The sequence below is a fragment of the Chiloscyllium punctatum genome, chromosome 8 (genome assembly GCF_047496795.1).
Source record: "Chiloscyllium punctatum isolate Juve2018m chromosome 8, sChiPun1.3, whole genome shotgun sequence".
NCBI lineage: Eukaryota > Metazoa > Chordata > Chondrichthyes > Orectolobiformes > Hemiscylliidae > Chiloscyllium > Chiloscyllium punctatum.
In genome coordinates, this window is record NC_092746.1 from 77,324,399 (window position 1) to 77,344,187 (window position 19,789).

Genomic DNA, 19,789 nt, shown 5'->3' on the forward strand with positions numbered 1-19,789 from the left:
CCTATTTTGGTTGATAAAGAAATGGAAGCAGATTGGGAAAAAAAAAATCAAACACAAGGCGAGATGGTCAAGTTTCATTCAGTAGCAAAGACAGAATGTAAAGTGCTATGACAGCAGTACAGGTAGAGCCAGAGCTGCCCATACGATGTACTGGGATATAACTGAGTGATTAGACAAATGCAATTCTGGGGAAACATAGACATTGAGATGATTGTGAACTGACATAAGGCAGTTCTGCAAAGTTTGGCGATAACCATATTCCACAAACTTGTATAGAGAGTGATGATGGTGTCAGAGGTGACTCAATTACTTGGATACCAAACAAAATTTTAAACAGACCAAGATCTATTGGGTAATTAGGCAGAAAAGTACAGTGGAACTATCCAAAGTAGCTGAAAATGTGTTGCTGGAAAAGCGCAGCAGATCAGGCAGCATCCAAGGAACAGGAGAATCTATGTTTTGGGCATAAGCCCTTCTTTAGGAATGAGGAAAGTGTGTCCAGCAGGCTAAGATAAAAGGTAGGGAGGAGGGACTTGGGGGAGGGGCATTGGAAATGCAATAGGTGGAAGGAGGTCAAGGTGAGGGTGATAGGCTGGAGTGGGGTGGGGGCGGAGAGGTCAGGAAGAAGATTGCAGGTTAGGAAGGCGGTGCTGAGTTCGAGGGATTTGACTGAGACAAGGTGGGGGGAGGGGAAATGAGGAAACTGGAGAAATCTAAGTTCATCCCTTGTGGTTGGAGGGTTCCTAGGCGGAAGATGAGGCGCTTTTCCTCCAACCGTCTGGCGATGGAGGAGTCCAAGGACCTGCAAGTCCTTGGTGGAGTGGGAGGGGGAGTTGAAGTGTTGAGCTACGGGGTGGTTGGGTTGGTTGGTCCGGGTGTCCCAGAGGTGTTCTCTGAAACATTCCACAAGTAGGCGGCCTGTCTCCCCAATATACAGGAGGCCACATCGGGTGCAGCGGATGCAATAGATGATGTGTGTGGAGGTGTAGGTGAATTTGTGGCAGATATGGAAGTATCCCTTGGGGCCTTGGAGGGAAGTAAGGGAGGGGAGGTGTGGGCGCAAGTTTTGCATTTCTTGCGGCTGCAGGGGAAGGTGCCAGGAGTGGAGGTTGGGTTGGTGGGGGGTGTGGACCTGACGAGGGAGTGGTCTTTTCGGAACGCTGATAGGGGAGGGAAGGGAAATATATCCCTGGTGGTGGGGTCCGTTTGGAGGTAGCAGAAATGACGGCGGATGATATGCTGTACATGGAGGTTGGTGGGGTGGTAGGTGAGGACCAGTGGGGTTCTGTCCTGGTGGTGGTTGGAGGGGCGGGGCTCAAGAGCAGAGGAGCGGGAAGAGATGCAGTGGAGGGCATCGCCGACCACGTCTGGGGGGAAATTGTGGTCCTTGAAGAAGGCGGCCATCTGGGTTGTACGATTTTGGAACTGGTCCTCCTGGGAGCAGATGCGGTGGAGACGAAGGAATTGGGAATATGGGATGGCATTTTTACAGGGGGCAGGGTGGGAGGAGGTATAGTCTAGGTAGCTGTGGGAGTACTATCTAAAGTAGCCAATTCTAACTCACTTTCATGGTGACTCCTCAGGAGCACCAGAAGTTGTTGTTTCTGAAACAATTCCCATGTAGCTCCTTGTTGCAGAATTTCCCTGATGTGCATTTTCTTTGTCTGTGTGGTCTCTGATGACTTACCAAATAGGAGATTTGTCTAATCATCTGAGATCCAGCACTATAATTAAAATTTAATCTATGAACTTTACAATGACCAAACTTTGCCAATGCCTGCCACCCTGTGGAATTTTCATGGTCTGATGTCCAATTAGCTAAATCCTCATATCTCTAATTCTAACATTGATCATTTGTAGAACTGCTGTGCAAACAATGTTCTAGACATTGCCCATGAGAATATGAAAGCATACAAGGATAAGCCAAGAATATAATATTTCCAAGAAATCATCCTTTTGTAACTTAGTTAATTGAGCAGCATTTAAGCTAAGTGACGTACACAAAATGCATAGTTTTGTTACAATCAACAGCAACAGAACACATTAAACAAGTTAATTGTTAATTATTTAACAAGTATCCTTATCAAGCTATGTTACATTCTAAGGTCATAAGAAGAAGAAATAGGCTATTCAATCCAGCAAGTCTGTTCTGCCACTTTTCTGCCCTATCTCATAACTCCTAATTCCAAAACTGATTAAAAATCTGTCTGTCTCATTATACTTAAAGAATCAGCCTTCACAACCTTGTGCAGTTAACAATTCCAAAATGCGACTATACTCAAAAAATGTTAATCTGTCTTAAATGGGCAATGCTTTACCAGAGATAATGCTTTTTGGTCCAAGATTCTCCCACAAGGGGAAACAACCTCTTCCCAACTACCTGGTAAAACTCCCTACAGATCTTGTATGTTTCAGTAAAGGTCTCTTCCCATTCTTCGGAACTTCAAGGAATACAAGCCCAACCACTCAACCTCTCCTCATAAGAAAATCCTCCAGAGCCTGACTCAACCTTCTCTGGACTGACTCTCAGACAAGGGAAGCAAAGCTACTCTCAGTATTCCAGCTGTTGTCTGACTAGTGCCTTGTATAGGCCTCATTCCCATTTGCCCTCGCTATTGCTGGTTGAACTCCATAGAATCATCGAATCCTACAGCATGGAAACAGGCCACTTGGCCCAACAACACCACACCGATCCACCAAACAGTAACCCATCCAGACCAATTCCCCTACCTTATTACTCTAAATCTACCCCTGACAAATGTACCTGAACACATCCCTGAGCACTATGGGCAATATAGCGTGGCCAATTCACCTAACCTACATATCTTTGGACTGTGAGAGGAAACCAGAGTACCCAGAGGTGCACAGTCACCTAAGACTGGAATCGAACCCAGGTCCCTGGTGCTGTGAGGCAGCAGTGCTAACCACTAAACCACCATGCTAGCTTTTTATTATTCATGCACAAGGAGCTGTGAATCCATATGTGCCGCAGCTTTCAGCTCTTTTACCCATTCTGCCAAAGTGCATAATCTCACATTTTCTCACATTATATTCCATTTGTCAAACGTTTACCACACTAACTTAAACAGTCTGTATCCCTCTGTCCACTCATTATGTCATCCTGTCTACTTGTCTTTGCACCTACTTGTGTTAACTGTAAACATTCACTTTCCTCATCCAAGTCATTAAAGATATTACAAATAATTGTGGCCCCAACACTTATTCCGGTGACATTCCACTAGTCACAGGTTGCTAAACTGACAATACCCTCTTTATTCCAACTTGGTCATCTGTTCTGAAGAAGGGTCACTGGACCTGAAATATAAACTCTGCCTTCTCACCACATAGGCTGCCAGACTTGCTGAACTTTTCCAATAATTTCTGTTTTTGTTTCAGATTTCTAGCACCTGCAGTTCCTTTGACTTTGTCATTTATTAGTTAGCCAATTCTCTCTCCACGTTAATATACTAACTCTAACACCATGTTATATCTACTTATAGTCATAGAGATGTACAGCACGGAAACGGACCCTTTGGTCCTGTTCCCGTTTATCTATCTTGTTTGTTACTTCCTCAAAGAGCTGTAGTAAATTTATTAGGAATAATTTCTTAATGAAACTATGCTGACTCTGCTCAAAATAAATTATGCATTTCTACATGATCTGCTACTTCATCCTTTATAACGGATTCCAACACTGGAGTGTAGGAGGTTGAAAGATGACCTCACAGAAGTTTATAAAATAATGAGGTATAGATAGGGTTAACAGTAGTTGTCATTTCCCTAGGATGGGTATTTCAAGACAAGGGCCACATTTTTAAGGTGAGAGGTGGGAGACTTAAAACAAAAAAGTGGCAAATGCTGTTTTAACACACAGAGGGTAGTTCACATGTGGAATGAACTTCTTGAGGAAGTGGTGGATGTGGGTACAATTACAATATTTATTTGGATAAGTACATGAATAAGAAAGGTTTGGAGTGACATGGGCCAGAAGCAGGCAGGTGGGACTAGTTCAGTTTGGGATTACGTTTCGCATGGATTGGTTGGACCAAAGGGTCTGTTTCCATGCTGTAGGACTTTGACTCTGTGAGGCGACCTGGCTCAGTTTTTTCAGTCAGCATATTATATATACACAGTTTTCCAGTTCTCTCAGACCTTTCCTGAATATAATGATTCATGGAACATTATTGCTCTTCCTACAAGTTCATCCACCATCTCTGTGGCTATATCTTTTACAATCCTAAGATGCAGTTGACATGATCCAAGGGACTTATCAACTTTTAGGCCTATTAGTTTCCCTAGTACTTTATTTCTAATAATAGTTATTGTGTGTTTATTGCCTCTCCATTGTGCCCCCCACCCCCCATTCCCGACCCACCCTGCCCCCCCGAATATTTAGTATTTTTGGAATACTGTAAGTGTCCTCTACTAGGAAGACTTGTGCAAATATTTACTCAACTCCTCTGCCATTATTCGTTTCCCAGCCTTGTTCTCTAAGGGACTTAGGTTCACTGAGGGCCTAAATAAAAGAGCTGTTACTGTTTTTAATATTATTGCCAGTTTTCACTTTTGGATCATTCCTTGTTGGCTTTAAAATTTTATTAATCTACTGGTTTAACCACTAATCTTTATCACATTATATGTGTTTTTATTTTTCAGTTTGATACTTCCCTGAACATTCCAGCTTATCCCCTTAGACTCCTTCTGCCTTAATGGCACATACTTTTGCTGTGAATCGTGAAGTGTTTTCTTACTCGTTTGGCATTGTTCCTCAATCATCTTTTTTTTACTAAACTTCCTTCCCAGTCTACTTGAGCCAACTCATCCCTCATCCCTACATAATTACCTTTATTTAGGTTTAGCAATGTTGTTTCTGATCCAAGTTTCTCAAATTGAATGCTAAATTCTATCATTTTATGGACATTATTCCCTAGGGGAGCACTTACTTGGAAATCATTTATTAAACCAGCCTCATTGAGGATTTTCAGATCCCTAGTTGGATCCACAACATATTGTTATATGAAAGAGTTCTGAATACTTTGATTCTTACTCATCACTACCTTTGATATGGCTGATCTATATTATGATTAAAGTCCCCCATGTACCTTTTTTTAAAAACATGCCTTATCTTCTGATTTGTTCTCTGTCCTACAGAACATACACTGTTAGAGGCCTATAGTCCATTCAGATTGGTGACTTCTTCCCCTTGTTGTTTCTCACCTTCATCCATTGATTCTAAGTTATCCTATTTCTTGTGATCATACTTATCCATCTCTTACTAACAAAGCTACATCACTACCCTTCCATTCCTATCTGTCCTTTCAAAAAGTCATATCTTCAATCTTCTTGCAACCACGGCTCTGTAACAGATATAAGATAAGCTCATTAACCTCTCTTTATGCAATTAATTCAGTTATTTTGTTCTGAAAACTATGTGCATTTAAATAGAAACATTTAATTTTGCCTATTCCTCCTTGACTCTATGTGCTGCTATTTTCTTTTGCTTCATTACCCTACCAGTTTCTTTCCAACTCTGGGTTTCATTCTCAAAATAGCTGCTCTGCATTGCCACGATATCGTTTTGCTTTGTAAACCTATGTATCCCCCTCCCAAGCACTAACCCCATGAATTAATTTAAAGCTGTCTATAGTACAACTTATATTTGCAGCCTATAACAGTCTGACAAAATACCTAGTTACAATTTAGCCTGTAGTAATTATCAGTGGACTGACAGATGGAACACATTATGTGAAGCTGTGGGAGCTGCAGACATTGTGCCGCATTAGGGAGGGGAAAGTCACCTGGACACTGCTCCAGGTGATGCTTATACTCTTTAGCTTAGGTAGTTCAAATTTGATCCGTGGCCATAGATGAAGCTGGTATGCGTATCTAGGGTGAGTGGTGGAGCCTAAGTCCCTTTAACTGTCAAACAGCTACAAGGTTTTTTAAGCAGCTTGGAGGAGAGTGGAGACTAAACTGACCATGGTACTGTGGTACAGGAAGTTATTCAAATGCAGGGAGGAAATGGGAATACAACAGTGATGAGGACCGTATAATAGATGGATAGATACAGTTCTCTCGAGCTGTGAACGCAAGTCCCGAAAGCTGTATTGTCTCCACGGTGTCAGGGTTAAAAACACCCCAGGGCTATAGAGGAAACCCAACAACATTGATAGGACTAGAAAGGAGGTTTTGTTGAAAGATTTTGAACAGTTAAGAGCTAAATTGAAAACCAGAATCTCTGGCAGATACAGTCATGGATGGATGCATTTGCAATAGGTCGATGGGTAAAGATGAGGTAGGAGTACATTTTCCTCTCGTTAGCTCCTTTACTACCTGCCACTGACCAATCAGCTGTGGCTTTTAGGACTCAGATCGATGTTATATGGTACTGTTGAGCCACTGCTGATGGATACTGAAGTCCTCCACCCAGAGTACATTGTGCAGCCTTACCACCCTCATTGCTGCTTCCAAGTGAAGTTGGAGAAATCCTGGTTAATCTGCCAAAGGGAGTGAGGATGGGTAGGTGACAAGAGCTTTTTTTCCCCCCTCTGTATTTTTAATCTGAGGCCCTGAAACTCCATGGAGTCTGGAGTCAGTGTTGAGAACTCCCATGGCAACTCCCTCCTGACTACATGCCACTCTATCATTACCTCAGTTGCAACACACCAGCTTGTGATATAGTGATAGTGGTCTCTAAGCTACAATTCCTTGAGTAATATTAATCAAGCAACAGCCTCACACAGTTAGTGGGACAACTCTTCCAATTTTGGCACAATCCCATCAGTGTTGTTATGGGTGACTTTACAAAGTTGACAGGGTTGGGTTTGCCATTGTTGTTTCTGGTGTCTAGACCAATTTCAGTGGTTTAATTCCTGATTAATTGTTGCTGTTTAACTGTTTTTTTTAAGAATCAGAATCCCGACAGCGTTGAAACAGGCCCTTCGACTCAACAAGTCCACACTGACCTGCCAGAGTATCCCACTCAAACCCATTCCTTTACATTTACCCCTGACTAATGCACTGAATCTACACATCCCTGAACACTATGGGCAACTTAGCATGGCCAATTCACTTGACCTGCACATCTTTGGACTGAGAGGGGAAACCGGAGCACCCGGAGAAACCCACACAGGCACAGGGAGAATGTGCAAACTCCACACAGACAGTTGCCCAAGGCTGGAATTGAACCAGAGTTCCTGGTGCTGTGAGGCAGCAATGCTAACCACTGTGCCTGGATTGAGTGGCTAGTCATGCCATTTCAGAGGACAGTTAAGAGTCAACCACATTGTTTTGGACCGGGTGTCTTATGTAGACCAAAGCAGGCAGGGTAGACAAATTTCCTTCCCCATAGGGCCTAGTGAACCAGGTGAGTTTTTAATAACAATCGACAATGGTGACATGGTCAACATTAGAGTAGATTTTGATGCCAGACTTTTGTTACTGAACTTTAATTTCATCACCTGACATGGTGATATTCAAAGGTGTTGGACTTGAAATGTTAATTCTGTTCCTCTTTGTACAAATGCTTTCACATCTGCTGAGTTTCTCCAATCCTTTTAGTTTCAGACCACCACATAAATTAACAGCCTGTTTCCGCATCCTCACTCGTTCTGCTTGGTTTCCCGAATAACAAAACCTGACTCCACCTTCAGATCTCAAATACAAGTTTGGCAGGAATGGCAATATTAACTGAGCATTGAATGTAGAATCCTACTTCATGACTTTTTTATTTGAGAAAAAATGTAATACATAAATAATGCACTACTGGACAAGAAAATTCTGGCACATGGATGAATCAGTTATTAGTTAAGCACTCAAATATCAGACTTGGCGTGAAAATACATAATGTTACTTTGTCCAGCTGAAGTTGTCGAACTATTAGCTGATTTATTAGATAACACTGACACCAAAATTGATGTTAGAATCAGACTTGCACCATTCATTTCCTTTTATCTTCAGTAGAATAATGATAAAGACTAAAAACAGTTCAGTAGCATTCACAGTCAATAAAAAAAACATACCTCGAGCTAAAGCTCCAGCTATCAATGGAATGTAGGCACCATCATATTCTAGCTTGTATTTCAAAAAGGCCCGTAACTGGTCATAACAAGTGAAGTAAATAACTGTTGCAGGTACCGCCATTACTCTGCAAGATAACATATTGTGAGAACTAATTAATTAGACTGATTTTAAGTGTGCTAACATAACATCACAATCAAAAAAATTATTACAGTGCAGGAGGCGGACATTTAGCCCATCATACCCGCACAGGCTCTTCAAGCGAGTATCATAACCTCATGACAATCTCCTCTTTGCCACCATGCCCTTACACAAAGTTTCTATCCAAATAATCATTCAATACCTTCTTGAATTCTTCATTTGAACCCCCTCATCATATCTGAGCCATGTCTTTCACATTCTAACTATTCACTGTGTGAAAAATGTTTCGCTCACACCATCCTTGCTTCATTTGCACAGCACTTTAAAGCTATGCCCTCTTGTTCTAGTTTCATTTATGACTTGGAACAGCTGCTCTGATTTCCAATCTACTCATGATTTCAAAAAGCTCTATCAAATCTCCTCTCAAAAGGAGAACAGTTACAACTTTCTCGATCTATTCCCATAACTGAAGTTTCTCATTTCTGGAATAATCATGTAAATTGCTTCTCCACACTGACCAATGCATTCATATCTTTCTTATGTAATGCCCATAACCGTACATAATACTCCAGATGAGCTATAACAAGTGTCATATACCAGTTCATTCTTCATTCTGCTTTCATATTCCAACTTCAGTATTCAGCCGTAATTTCAAACTCACTGCAAACTGATATTTCATAGGAACACCTGTAGTGGCGGCACGGTGGCACAGTGGTTAGCACTGCTGCCTCACAGCACCAGAGACCCGGGTTCAATTCCCGCCTCAGGCGACTGACTGTGTGGAGTTTGCACGTTCTCCCAGTGTCTGCGTGGGTTTCCTCCGGGTGCTTCGGTTTCCTCCCACAGTCCAAAGATGTGCGGGTCAGATCCATCATCAGATGGATTGGCCATGCTAAATTGCCCGTAGTGTTAGGTAAGGGGTAGATGTAGGGGTATGGGTGGGTTGCGCTTCGGCGGGGCGGTGTGGACTTGTTGGGCCGAAGGGCCTGTTTCCACACTGTAAGTAATCTAATCTAATCTAAAAAAAGAGTAGAGATAAACGGCTCCATTTTGGAATGGCAGGCAGTGACTAGTGGGGTACCGCAGGGATCAGTACTGGGACCACAGCTTTTTACAATATATGTTAATGATATAGAAGATGGTATTAGCAATAACATTAGCAAATTTGATGATACAAAGCTGGGTGGCAGGGTGAAATGTGATGAGGAGGTTAGGAGATTACAGGGTGACCTGGACAAGTTAGATGAGTGGTCAGATGCATGGCAGATGCAGTTTAATGTGGATAAATGTATGGTTATCCACTTTGGTGGCAAGAACAGGAAGGCAGATTACTATCTAAATGGAATCAATTTAGGCAAAGGGGCAGTCCAGAAAGATCTGGGTGTTCTTGCACACCAGTCAATGAAGGTAGGCATACAGGTACAGCAGGTAGTGAAGAAGGCTAATAGCACGCTGGCCTTCAGAACAAGAGGGATTGAGTATAGAAGCAAAGAGGTTCTTCTGCAGCTGTACAGGGCCCTGGTGAGACCACACCTGGAGTACTGTGTGCAGTTCTGGTCTCCAAATTTGAGGAAAGACATTCTGGCTATTGAGGGAGTGCAGCGTAGGTTCATGAGGTCAATTCCTGAAATGGCGGGATTACGTCACACTGAAAGACTGGAGCGACTGGGCTTGTATACCCTTGAGTTTAGAAGACTGAAAGGGGATCTGATTGAGACATGTAAGATTATTAAAGGATTGGACAATCTGGAGGCAGGAAACATGTTTCCGCTGATGGGCGAGTGCCGAACCAGAGGACACAGCTTAAAAATACGGGGTAGACCATTTAGGACAGAGATGAGGAGAAACTTCTTCACCCAGAAGAAGTGGTGGCTGTGTGGAATGCTCTGCCCCAGAGGGCAGTGGAGGCTCAGTCTCTGGATTCATTTAAGAAAGAGTTGGATCGAGCTCTCAAGAATTGTGGAATCAAGGGTTATGGAGATAAGACAGGAACAGGATACCGATTAAGGATGATCAGCCATGATCATATTGAATGGTGGTACAGGCTCGAAGGGCAAAATGGCCAACTCCTGCACCTATTGTCTATTGCCTCCCACTGATCATCTCTTTCCAGCTCACAAGCCAACAACTTTGTCCCTATTTCAGCTGATCTGTTGCTGACCCCCTCAGCCCAACTTTCACTTCCTCTTGATTTAACTATTCCAATGCATTTCTTGCTGGCCTCCCAATTCTACCCTTACATAAACCGTAGGTCATCAAAATCTTTATCACGGTCATGCCTTCGGTTGGCCAGGCTCCAAGCTCTGGAATTCCGTTTCTACACCTCTTCTGTTCATTAAGGTACATTTTAAACCTACCACTTTGACCAAACATTTGGTCATCTGACCTAATATCTCCTTATGTGGGTCACCATCATTTTTTGTCTTATAACTCTCCTATGAAAATAAACAGTTTCAGATTTTTGCACATTATGTCAGACCTTTGCCCAGTCAACACTCTGTAGTGTACTTATGCCCTCTTCACAACTTCCTAGCTTTGTGTAATCAGCAAATTTGGCAACTATACTTTCTAACATTTCAGCCAAGTGCAAATTATTTATATATAAAAATTGTTGAGATCCCATCACCAATCCCTGTGGCATGCCACTTATTATCTCTTGCCAAACTAATCATGACACACTGGTGTCTAAATTCTGCTTCCTGTTAGCTAATTAATCTTTTATTAACATCAGTACAATACACCCTATACCATGATATTTAAATTTCTGCAACAGTCTTTGTTGCCAGGAAATCTCGAGTACTACTACCACAGGTTCCCCTTTGTCCACCAAAAGGAGCTATTTCCACAAATAACTCCAAGAGATTGGTTAAACATTATTTTCCTCTCCACGTAAGTCACGTTGACTTAGTCAGATTACCTTGAACCTATCAAAGTGGCCTGTTATAACTTATTAAATAACAGGTCCTAATCTTTTCCCCAATGACTGATGTTAAGCTAAATGTCCTCTAGTTTCCTGGTTTCTTTCTTCCTCCTTTTTGAGTAAGGGAGTTACATAAACTATCTTAAAATTTAGTGGGACCTTCCTTGCATCAGGAGAAAGTGAGGGCTATAGATGCTGGAGATCATAGACAAAACGTGTGGCACTGGAAAAGCACAGCAGCTCAGGCAGCATCTGAGGAGCAGGGGATTCAACATTTTCAGCATAAGCCCTTCATCAGGAATGTGGGAGCACCCAAGAGGGCTGAGTGTAGGGTGGGGACTGTACCTACCTGACATTTCCAGTTCATATGTAGATTAAATCTCCAATGGATATTGCCGTGCATTTCTGATCAGTTATCATTTTCTCTTCATTTTGCTCCATCCTATGGGGTGTTTACTTTAGGAGTCATGCGCACCACTCCCATCGACTTCCTACCTTTACCATTCCTCATCTCTAACCAAACAATTTCTAAATCCTGGTTTCCTGAACCATTCTTCTTTTTACCTTCTCTAATACCTTCACAAACAAACATAGCACTCCAAGTTTTCTTAGATGTTCTGTACCCCTCAAGATTCAGGTCCCAATCCATGTCATTCAGCAGCCTCTTTAATGGCTATATTGTGTCAAAGCTTGAATACAGAATCTTCAGTTTTATTCTTTTATTCTTTTAGTGAATTGTATTCTTATAATTAGTCTTACCTGTTGATTTACTCTAGGCTGGAATACACGTATTGCTACTACAAGGTGTTGCTGATGTTTAGAGTTATGGTGGAAGGTGATAGGCAAGAGAGTGGGAGAACTATTGGAAAGGTAGAGGAAGAAAGGAACATTTGAGAATACTGGAAGTGTTTAGGGTTTAGCAGCAGTTAGAAGGCAAACACCTTCTAACCTTCTAAGGAGCTCTGGGATGAAACTACAGTACTTAAGCCATGGAAAGTATTGAAATCCACAGGGGCCCACACAATAGCTGTAACTGCAGCAATGTCACTGAAAACAAATCATAATTGCCTGGAAGCAAATGTTACATTTTACAAACATCAACAGCTGTTACCTTTCTATAGGAGGATCAGAATGGCAATTGCATTTACAGAATTTAACTGTATTCCTGTACAATGTGTCAGGAAAGATGCATAACTTTGAAACTATTTCAATTGCTTTGGAAATCCATCCATTACTTTTCAAAGTCTGTACCTGTTAAATAAATAACTACTCAAAACGTAGATATATCAACAAACAATACATTGGCCAGAAGAAATCTTCAATAACTTGGGAAAATAAATCGTATTTATACACAAAACAGACTAAGTGACTTGCCAAGTTGATACTATGGATGGTTTATGATTTACAGCAGATCAGGAGGGAGAATATAGATTTTGTTACACACTTTAAATGACAGCTTGGAGAGATGCATGGATCACCTCGTAAATGCTCTAGAAAATACAGTTCAGAGATTAAAGGACCATCTACATCAGAGTATGCAAGGGGTTTGCGGTGCAATCCCAGTAGCAAAATATAAAGATCTAAAGGACAATCCTAATACTTGCCCTCAGATGCCACTAACACCATGGAGAGGTATAGATGTTGTCAATAACCAAAGTGAGAGCAAGCCTCTAGTGCAGCTGAGTTAAGCAAAAGCCAAAAGAATACAAATACAAGCCAGGATGACTTAAGAATTTTCAGGACCATGAATGGTGCAAACAATAGGTTGCAACAGCTGGGGCCTAGAACTAGACCCTACAGTTTTGAGAGAGGAGTGATTAGTATTAAAAAGGAATGTTTCTCCCACAATAGAAAACATTTAGGGGAGTATTTGAGTTCAGAGAATCAGCCAAGACTATTAATAAATGAAAATATAAACAAGTATATACTTTCCTGAAGTAGAAGAAAAAGATGTTAATTTACTGTATATAGCACTTTTCAAAGCCTACAGACAACAAAGCATCTTTGAACTGTAGCCACTATTGTGTAAGAGGTTGTGCAATTTCCCAAAAGACAGATTCATGAGATGCTAAATGGGATAAAGACTCAAAATAATTAATTGATTACAGTACTGGTAGACCTGCTTTGTCAGCAAAGGTGCTAATCACAATTATTAGTTTTAATGGGAAACAATGGGAAACGGTGGTTCTGTTTCAACGTCTACCAGAGGTTTAGACAAATATTCAAGAATGAAATTTCTGAACTAGGTAAGACAGGACCTTAGTGGCTGTGAAACAACTATCAGAAACTGCAATACTGACCATGAATTAAGCCAGAATTTAAGAGCTTTCCAAAGTATACGGAGTAACTTTAGAGGAAGCAGGGTTCAATCTTTCTCTTGTATTCATTCTCTCGCTTTAAAAAAAATGCAGCTGAAGTACAAAAGTGATTTCAGAAAACAATACCGGTGAAGTCTAATGATATGAACATTAATTAGGATTAGATGTCTTAAGTGATACCAGAGAAATAAACTGTTTAGCTGTTATGGTAAAAATAGAAATGGCTGAAAAGAATGTAGTTTCTTTATTGGAATTGGAAGAGAAATGCCACAAAAATGTCACCTTTGTCTTTAGGATAATTGAGGTTCGAAGAAGTTTGATAGGTAGAATTTAAAACAGAATATTTTGAGCAGGGATCAGATACAAAGAAGACAGCCTTTTCTAAAAACAATTATTTTTGTCAGCTCTATAGGTAGATATACAAAGATGAAGAAGGAAGACATGTTAATTCAGACTGATGAGGCAGCAAGTCTGAACATGATTAATTTGAACCAAAATGCAGTATCAGATGCAACAAGCTTTTTTTTTAAAATGAAAATCACACAACAGTAAAACTGCCAACTATCCAAATCAAACCAAATTGTTTACCCAAGTATTTGCCTTCACAGAATCACAGAATAGCATAGCACAAAAAGGATATATTCAGCCCCTCAAGTTTGCTCTGGCAGTCTTGAAAGGTCTATTCGGCCATGTGCTCACTCCTCTACTGCTGCCACATATCTGAAATTATTTTCTCCAAGTACTTTATCCAATTCCCTTTTGATTAATTGTGGTGCATCTGTTTTCATTAGATGGTCAGGCAATGCATTCCAAATCCTAATCATTCCCCGCATTTTAAAAAAGCTGTTAACCCTCATGTTTGGTCGGGTTTGTTTTTGTCAATCACCTTCAATCTGTTCACCAATCTGTTCACCTCTGGTTATTGACCATGTGGCTAGTGGAAGCAATTTCTCTCAGTGAACTCTGATTTTCAGATTTGATTAAAATGTCCTTGTAGCCTTTTCTACCCTAAGAACAAAAGACTCAGCTTTTCCAAGTCAGTGTAACTGTGATTTCTCATCTCTGTAACAATGCTATTGCATTTCTTCTGTGTGCCCCAAGTATCTACACGTCCTTCCTGACATATCGTGCCTAGAATTGGACACAATTCTCCAGTTGGAGTTGAATTAGTACTTCAGAAAAAGTTAGTAAAACTATCTGGCCTCACACACAATGGACAGGATTTGCTTTGTTGGGTTGGGTGGGGAAGCAAGCAGCAGCAACTCACCATTTGAAGAACTAGTGGGAACCCACATCACCTTTCAATAGAAGATTATTACTTCAATGCACTCCTGGCCTCCCACTGAGTTAAGATCCTCAGTGGGTAGAAATCTTGCTTCAGAGCTATGAGTTGATAAGAGCTTGGGAGCTGAGAAATATTAGGAAAAAAAGGCAAAACAAAAAAGTGAGGACTGCAGATACTAGAGATCAGAATCTAAAAAAGTGTAGTGCTGGAAAAGCTCAGCAGGTCAGGCAGCATCTGAGCAGGAGTATCGATATTTCATGGATACGCCCTTCACCCTTATTCCTGACAAAGGGCAGAAGCCTGAAATGTCAATTCGCCTGCTCCTCGGATGCTGCCTGATCTGCTATGATTTTCCAGCACCACACTAAACAGCTAAGAAATATTGGCTGCATTATTGGAAGCTTGCACAGATGATCACTGATGAGTCATCCAGATTCATTTAAGGAAGGTGAAATGGCTTCTCAGGGAAGGAAGTAGAGGGGACGCAGAAAAAGAGATGAGAGACAGTCAGCCACAAGGCTCGGGATGTTGACATTACAATCACCACAGGGCCTCCTGCCACAATGCTAAATTCCTCAAACAGGCACAGAATGCCGAAGAATAAAGGGACCCTCTGAAGGTCATCAGTAACCTTCCCAGATGATAGGTTGCCTGCCATTTGCTGATTCGATACCAGCAATTGTGGAATGAGGCACTCAGCTGGCCTTTGGGAAAGAAGGATGGCCGAAAGCCTTCTCGCTCTTAACTTCAGAGGTAAGGCAGGAAAGCAGCTGAGCCTCCATTCAGAAAGACTCAATCACAGCATGTACATGTCTTTGAACTTGCCTTCCAGAGGTTGAAGTGGCCCTCAGGATTGCATGTATTTTATTACTTGTGTTTTCAGTCTAACCTGTTATCAGGTTCTTGCTGTAAAGTTATTGCACTTGGCTTGTATTAATCTTTTCATTCCGCCTACCAGGATATATGTTTCACACTTTTGCATGTTGATTTTCAGCTACCACATTTCTTTCATGTCCACCAGCATTCCTCCAATTCATGGAATTCCTTCAATAACATGGGACAGCATGGTGGCTCAGTGGTTAGCACTGCTACCTCACAGTGCCAGGACTCAGGTTCAATTCCAGCCTCGGGCAATTGTCTGTGTGGAGTTTGCACATTCTCCCCGTGTCTGCGTGGGTTTGCTTCAGTTTCCTCCCACAATCCAAAGATGTGCAGGTCAGGTGAATTGGCCATGCTAAATTGTCCATAGTGTTAGGTGCATTAATCAGGGGTAATTATAGGGCAGGAGAATAGGTCTGGGTGGGTTACTGTTCAGAGTGTCGGTGTAGACTTGTTGCCCCGATGGGCCTGTTTCCATACTGTAGCAATTCTAATTCTAATGGGTGGCACAGTGGCACAGTGGTTAGCACTGTTGCCTCACAGCACCAGAGACCCGGGTTCAATTCCCGCCTCAGGCGACTGACTGTGTGGAGTTTGCACGTTCTCCCAGTGTCTGCGTGGGTTTCTCCGGGTGCTTCAGTTTCCTCCCACAGTCCAAAGATGTGCAGGTCAGGTGAATTGGCCATGCTAAATTGCCCGTAGTGTTAGATAAGGGGTAAATGTAGGGGAATGGGTGGGCTGCGCTTCGGCGGGGCGGTGTGGACTTGTTGGGCCAAAGGGCCTGTTTCCACACTGTGAGTAATCTAATCTAATTAAAACATCATTGTGGGTTGACCACAGCACATGGATTGTAGCAGTTCACCATCTTCTCAAGGGTATCAATGGTCAGGCAATAAATGCCAACCCAGTCAGTGACATCCACATTCAACAAAAAAAAATCTTATTGAAGGTTATTTCTACTTTCAAAAACAAACCAGAACTAAAATCAATACAACTTCATTAAGGAGATGACACGAAGTGTGTGCTCAGTAGAATCCACTCCTCCCAAGAAAATCCTCAAGACCATTGGTGCAATCCTGAAACATGTGGACTTTCTTCAATATTTTGGGAGCTTGTTCTCAATAAAAGCAGATTCAAGGGGCCGAACAGCCTACACATGTTCTTATGGTAGTTTGCAAGTTCAGCCTTTGAATGACGAAAGAAGAAAAAAGGTTCAGGATCTCAAGAACAAGACAAAGTTCATGGTTTACCGAGCAATAGTATTCTCTGCAACCTTGTACACTTCAGAGCATTGGACAACTTGCAGCAACCAGTTTTTGTACTTTTGAGGTCCCACCAAAGAAGCATCCACAGCACACTCCAAATCTGACAAGAAAGGTTGTTCAACAACAGCGCTGTCTCCCAAACCAACATGCTTGGCATTAAAGAGGCTGATTGCTAAAACCAGCACTGAACAATTTGTTTGCCTAACAACAGAATTCCCAAACCAACTGCTCTGTTTGGAACTTGGTTATGACAAGAGGCTCCCAGAAGAAAAGCAGAAAGTCTTTAGCAACATCCTTAACATATCCATGAAGAAGTTCAAAAGTCACCACAGACCAGGAACTCCTGGTTTGTGACCAGCCAAAATGGAGACGGTTCATTTGGGAAGGTACCAAACATATCAAGACAGCTCATCGGGAACACCCAGAGGTGTAGTTGAACATGTGGAGGTGGAAAAACCTTTATTTCCATAATTTTCTTCAGAGATCTCAGTACCTTATTCTTCACGTTGTCTTCTATATTTCTACTTGATTGAAATAGGGCTGTAAGTCTTTGATAGTTTTAATATGCCTCATTAGGTTTCAATAATGGGTATCTTCTTGAGTGTCTGCTCTCTCCAAATGTACTGAATTTTAAGGGGGTCTGTTTAGCTCAGCTGGCTAGGTGGCAGATTTATGATAGAATGATGCCAACAGCCTGGGCTCAACTGCCACACTGGCTGGGGTCACCATGAAGGAGTCTCCTTCTCAACCTCTCTCTTTTCCTGAGTGTAGTGATTTTCAGGTTACACCACCATATCTTTCTGACCCGATAAGACTATGGTGACTTTACCATTACTAATTACACATACAAGGCAACGCACAGAAATAGACTGAATGGTCCAACCAGTTCATGTTGTGGTCACTCTCAGTGTCAAAATACTGGTCATATTTAGGACCCTTTTCCTCCCTTCCTTTTCCTTCATTTTTCTGTACAATCCAAACTGCAAAGCTGGCAGTTTTGGCCTTAATCATTAACTCTCATTAAGTTCTTTGAGAAAGTGACCAAACAGGCAGATAAGGGTAAAGCAGTTGCTGTGGTGTAAATAGATTTCAGTAAGGCATTTAATAAGGTTCTCCATGGGTAGGCTACTGCACAAAATCCAGAGGCATGGATTGAGGGTGATTTAGCAATTTGGATCAGAAATTGGCTAGTTGTAGGGAGACATAGGGCGGCAGTTGATGGGAAACTTTCATCCTGGACTTCAGTTACTAGTGGGGTACCACAAGGATTAGTTTGGGTCCACTGTTGTTTGTCATTTTTAGACATGACCTGGATGAGGACAAAGAAGGATGGGTTAGTAAAATTGCAGGTGACACTAAGGTCGGTAGAATTGTGGATAGTGATGAAGTATGTTGTAGGTTACAGACAGACATAGTAAGCTGCAGAGCTGGGCTGAGAGGTGGCAAATGGAGTTTAATGCAGTAAAGTATGAGGTGATTCAGAAAAGTGTGAGGTTGAAAGGTGACTTAATTGAGACGTATAAGATAATAGGAGGGTTAGATAGGTTGGACAATGAGAGCCATTTTCCTCGGATAGCAATGGCTAGCACAAAGGAACATAGCTTTAAATTGAGAGGTGATACATATAGATTAGATGTCAGAGGTAGTTTCTTTACTCAGTAGTAAAGGCATGGAACGCATTACCTGCAACAGTAGTAGATTCGCCAACTTTAAGGGCATTTAAATGGTCATTGGATAGGCATATGGATGAAAATGGAATAGTGTTGGTTAGATGGGTTTCAGATTGGTTCCACAGATCGGTGTAACATCAACTGCCGAAGGGCCCGTACTGCACTGTAATGTTCTAACCATTAATTCCTCAGCCTCACAACTCCGTGTAAAGATGATTGATTTGTATTCTACAGCTCCAATGTTTCACCTTGTATCTTTTTTCCATTGTGCTTAGTCATCTACCACCAGAACATCTGGTGTCCCATTCTTTCATTATTTTCAATATTCTAACTAATGTATTCCACAATCTGCACTGGAAACAGCACTCTAACTGAAGTCATACTAAAGTTGTATATGGGTCATCGTTACCTTTTAGCTTCAGTACTTCATACCACTCGAGATAAAATATATTTAACATACTGGAACTCTGCCTTCTTCTTTAAGTCAGTAACTGATCTACAGGTTAGCTTTCTCTGTATTTGTTTTAATCATTTTAAATATCTGTTTTAAACAAACATCTGCCCAGGATTTCAAAGGCAAGATTCAGATTAGTTTCTCACTAATTGCAATTTTCATCAACAAGGCTGAAGTACAGTTAGACACATATAAATGCCCCTTTATACTTTAAAAAAGCAACACTGCAGGTCAAGTTTCTAGTCTAATTACAGCATTACATAAGTAACCTTACAATGTTGGAGGAAGTCCACTCCAGAGTGACTTCGGTCCCTCATTACGAACAATTTGAATAAATGCATCCTAGGACACAAACGAGAAAAGAATCCTTGTGTTATGCCAAACAATAACTTAAAATAAAACATAGTCAAAAGCAAATCTGTCACAATATCTAGTAAAGCATGTTGTTTGCTTTTTCATTGAAAACACTTGGTAAAGTGAACATTATTCAGTTGGTAATAATGCATTAGCCACATAGCTTAAATCAGTGGTCTATTTCAAATATATCAGTAGCATACAAAATTTGGATGATATATGCATTTATTATCAGACTGACATATGTGGAAACAAATCCTATAGATAAAATGGTTAATTTGCTTTGGTAGCGAATCTAAGAGGGTCTGTCAATAATAAGGCTTAGCCCTCCCTACTTAGGCTTTTTAACATAGTTTTAAGAATGCAAGTTAATAACATTGCGAAGAGGGACAAGATATTTAGGACTGTGTGAACTGGGTAACTAAACATGCATCTCTTTAATTAATCAGATCCAAGTACTGTGAAATTAATGGAACAAGAAGTG

At 41.3% G+C, this 19,789-nt stretch overlaps 1 protein-coding gene across 4 annotated transcripts in view; it reads right to left on the reverse strand.

Moving 5' to 3' along the window:
• Positions 1-19,789, reverse strand: part of LOC140480674 (mitochondrial glutathione transporter SLC25A40-like) — a 65,649-nt gene that overhangs the window by 23,881 nt on the left and 21,979 nt on the right. For all 4 annotated transcript variants that reach the window (XM_072575860.1, XM_072575861.1, XM_072575858.1 and 1 more), the window contains 2 exons: positions 19,226-19,293; positions 8,022-8,146 (listed from right to left, as the gene is read on the reverse strand). In XM_072575860.1, coding sequence (XP_072431961.1) covers positions 8,022-8,146; positions 19,226-19,293 — 193 coding nt within the window. The remainder of the gene's footprint in view (positions 1-8,021; positions 8,147-19,225; positions 19,294-19,789) is intronic.